The sequence below is a fragment of the Buceros rhinoceros genome, unplaced genomic scaffold (genome assembly GCF_000710305.1).
Source record: "Buceros rhinoceros silvestris isolate BGI_N320 unplaced genomic scaffold, ASM71030v1 scaffold69, whole genome shotgun sequence".
In the NCBI taxonomy this organism is placed as follows: Eukaryota; Metazoa; Chordata; class Aves; order Bucerotiformes; family Bucerotidae; genus Buceros; species Buceros rhinoceros.
The window spans coordinates 1-2882 of NW_010429534.1; the positions used below are offsets into that span (position 1 = coordinate 1).

The 2882-nt window shown below is 36.2% G+C and overlaps 1 protein-coding gene across 1 annotated transcript in view; it reads left to right on the forward strand.

The window, feature by feature from the left end:
• Positions 1 to 1446: 1446 nt before the first annotated feature.
• Positions 1447 to 2882, forward strand: part of LOC104499180 (brain-specific angiogenesis inhibitor 3) — a gene marked incomplete at its 5' end in the record, with an annotated part of 41992 nt that continues 40556 nt past the window's right edge. The window contains 2 exons of the mRNA XM_010142651.1: positions 1447 to 1597; positions 2164 to 2233. Coding sequence (XP_010140953.1) covers positions 1447 to 1597; positions 2164 to 2233 — 221 coding nt within the window. The remainder of the gene's footprint in view (positions 1598 to 2163; positions 2234 to 2882) is intronic.

The window sequence follows — 2882 nt, forward strand, 5'->3', positions numbered from 1 at the left end:
ATATATATATATAAAACCCTTTCCCCGGGATTTAAATAGACAACTTCACCCAGAATTAGAATACAAAGTGTTTACCACATCTGTAAACTCATAGCAGGAAATCATTAAATTTTTACTCTTCAGATGCATCACTTTCTGAAAATTCAGGGAATTATATCAGCTAATGCTAATATCAGCTGATATGAGGTATCAGTTCTGTATGTGAGATAACTATTGAACCAACACAATTGATTTCAGATATGAATCTGGTAAAATTAACACAATAGAAAATTCAAAACAAAAAGACCTGAAAATAATTGGATTACGAAATGAACTAAAAACCATGTGTACGATACAAATCTTACCTTTCCGGATAATATTTGTAGCCACCAGCCTTGATTCAACAAAATATACAAGCATCTATATATAGCTACAAACTTGCATATTTTCTCCCAAAATAGTTTGCTGAACTGAGATTTTAGTAAAAAAAAAAAAAATTGACCAGTCTTTTATTACGTGTGTGTAAGATAGCTGAAGAAAAAATCATGAAAATAATATCTACATTTCTCAACTATAATCTTGCATTGTTATTATTGGGTGTGTGAAATATTTTTTTTAACCTTGATGTACTTTTGACACTTCTAATAAATAAATTGTGATAAGGATATTCTCAACATTACTGGTATGGTTTTGGTTCTGGGGTAAAATGCACACTGCATTTTATAGTCTGCAACTGGCATTTTAAGCAACACAGTAGAGGGTAGATCATCATTTATGCCAGAAAGCTCATTTATATAAGCTACGATGTCGTTTAATTAAGGGCTACAGTGACAAAAGAAAGCCAATTGCATGTACTCAAAATGCTTTTCAGATGACAAATGACTGACACCCATAAAAACAATATTCATGGTAGTTGTTAAGGTTACGATACTTAAAACAGACTAAAAAGATCTCAGGCAGCATATTCCAACAGGTTAACTTTTTATAAGAATAAAATAAAATTTTAAAAAAATCCAACTTAATCTTTTGCCAAAATTCAGATTTACAATCTGGATCTTTCTGCCTGAAGGGAAAGAAAATATAACTGGCATTTGTATCCCCACATTTTTTTAATTCAGCTCTGTGAGATTTTCTAATCAATAACTTTGTAACTTCTGAGCACAATGGTGCTCAATGGTGGTCAATGTAAATGTGTGGAGAAAAATCTGGTGGAACGCTTTATTTTACGTTCTTTGTCCTTGCTCGACACACTCGATATCTGGGAAAACAGTCAAAAACTCTCTTGCCAACCCCATCAACATCTCTCTTTCCTTCTCTCTCCCTTTGTGGCCTCCACATCATAAAGGGGGAGTTGATGCTAAGCATAATAGGATAATGGTCAAGATGATAGAATATGACAACTCTGAATTCAAAAGAGAAATGAGTGTCCCTAAGTATTCAGCATGAGCTTCTCTTTGCTCCCTGCAGGGCATCTGCACCACAACCACCGCATTTTTACACTTCTTCTTCTTAGCTTCATTCTGTTGGGTTTTGACAGAAGCGTGGCAGTCATATATGGCTGTTACTGGAAAAATTAGGACACGGCTCATAAGGAAACGTTTCCTGTGCCTTGGATGGGGTAAGTGCATAAAATTAATTTCCTCAGAATCATTGGAATGAAATGTTCAATGCAGCAACAATGTCAAGAATATAATCATTTTCTTCAGGAAACCTGAAAGATAGTAGACAGCATGTTACTAAAAAAGAAAACTAAGTTAGGAGCTTTTCCATTTTATCTCAAGCTCAAACTATGCTGGTGTATATGTTAGCATTCTTTTATAAATATATTTTAACAAAATTTACATTTTCAGCAAAGTAGTGTAATATCAAGAAATCAAAATTAACCAAGAAAAAGCATTCACTGAATATTCATTAAGCCTCTTCGTAGTTCATTTTAAGACCTGTCAAATGCACCAGCAATTTAGCTACATCAAAGTGGTACACTGTGGGCAGAGAACAGTGTCCTCCTCTCTGCCAGTGCTTCAGAAAAACAGTTTCTGCAATAGCACTGTGCTTCATTAAATGATTCATTCCATTTAAAATTGGACATCTTGCATTAGCTTGCCCTGTCATTTTTTGTCCAGGCAGAACAACAATATTTTGCTTAGTAGCTAATGATTATTACTGTTTGGGTTTTTTTTTCAGGTTTACCAGCATTAGTGGTTGCGATATCAATAGGCTTTACCAAGACAAAAGGATATGGAACAGCCCACTAGTAAGTCAATCTGAAATGATAAATTATTTTTCTAATTAACAAGACTGTCATACCCATCAGGAGTTACATAGCATAGTCTAAAGGCTCTACAGGTATCTATTCATACTTGGAACTGAGTGGTCCACAAGAGAATGAAAATAAAACCATATGCCAGTCTTGGACTGAGCTCAGTGAAGCGCCAGGGATCATGGATTTCTTGTGAGGTTTTGAAGCAGCAAGCCTTTTAGAAACATTGAGGTTTGGGTCCACTTAGACACCTAACATTTAAATACAGTTACGAAAGAAAATGTTAGATATTGTGGTTAGCCTTTGCCAACCCCTAAACGTGTCTAAAACTGTGCTGACGAGTCTCTCTGGCACCCAGGTTTCTGCCCTTCAAGCATGGAGCTTTAACGCTCCTGAGCTGCTTGGAGCAGAAATCTCTTCTCTTTCTCAAAAAATAGCTCTCCCAACCATCCCCTCTCTTCTGGAGGGCCTGATCCCACCCATTTCCTGATCTGGCCTATACCTTAAGTACAGCGAGCAGGAGACCTGTGTACTTCATTTAGATTTTAATACATTTCCTGTTTAGCCACCTGACTGGTTTCAGGGCTTATTTAACACCATGGAAAATCCACCTCTCAGTGAGGCTGCCGTTTGGTTATCTCCT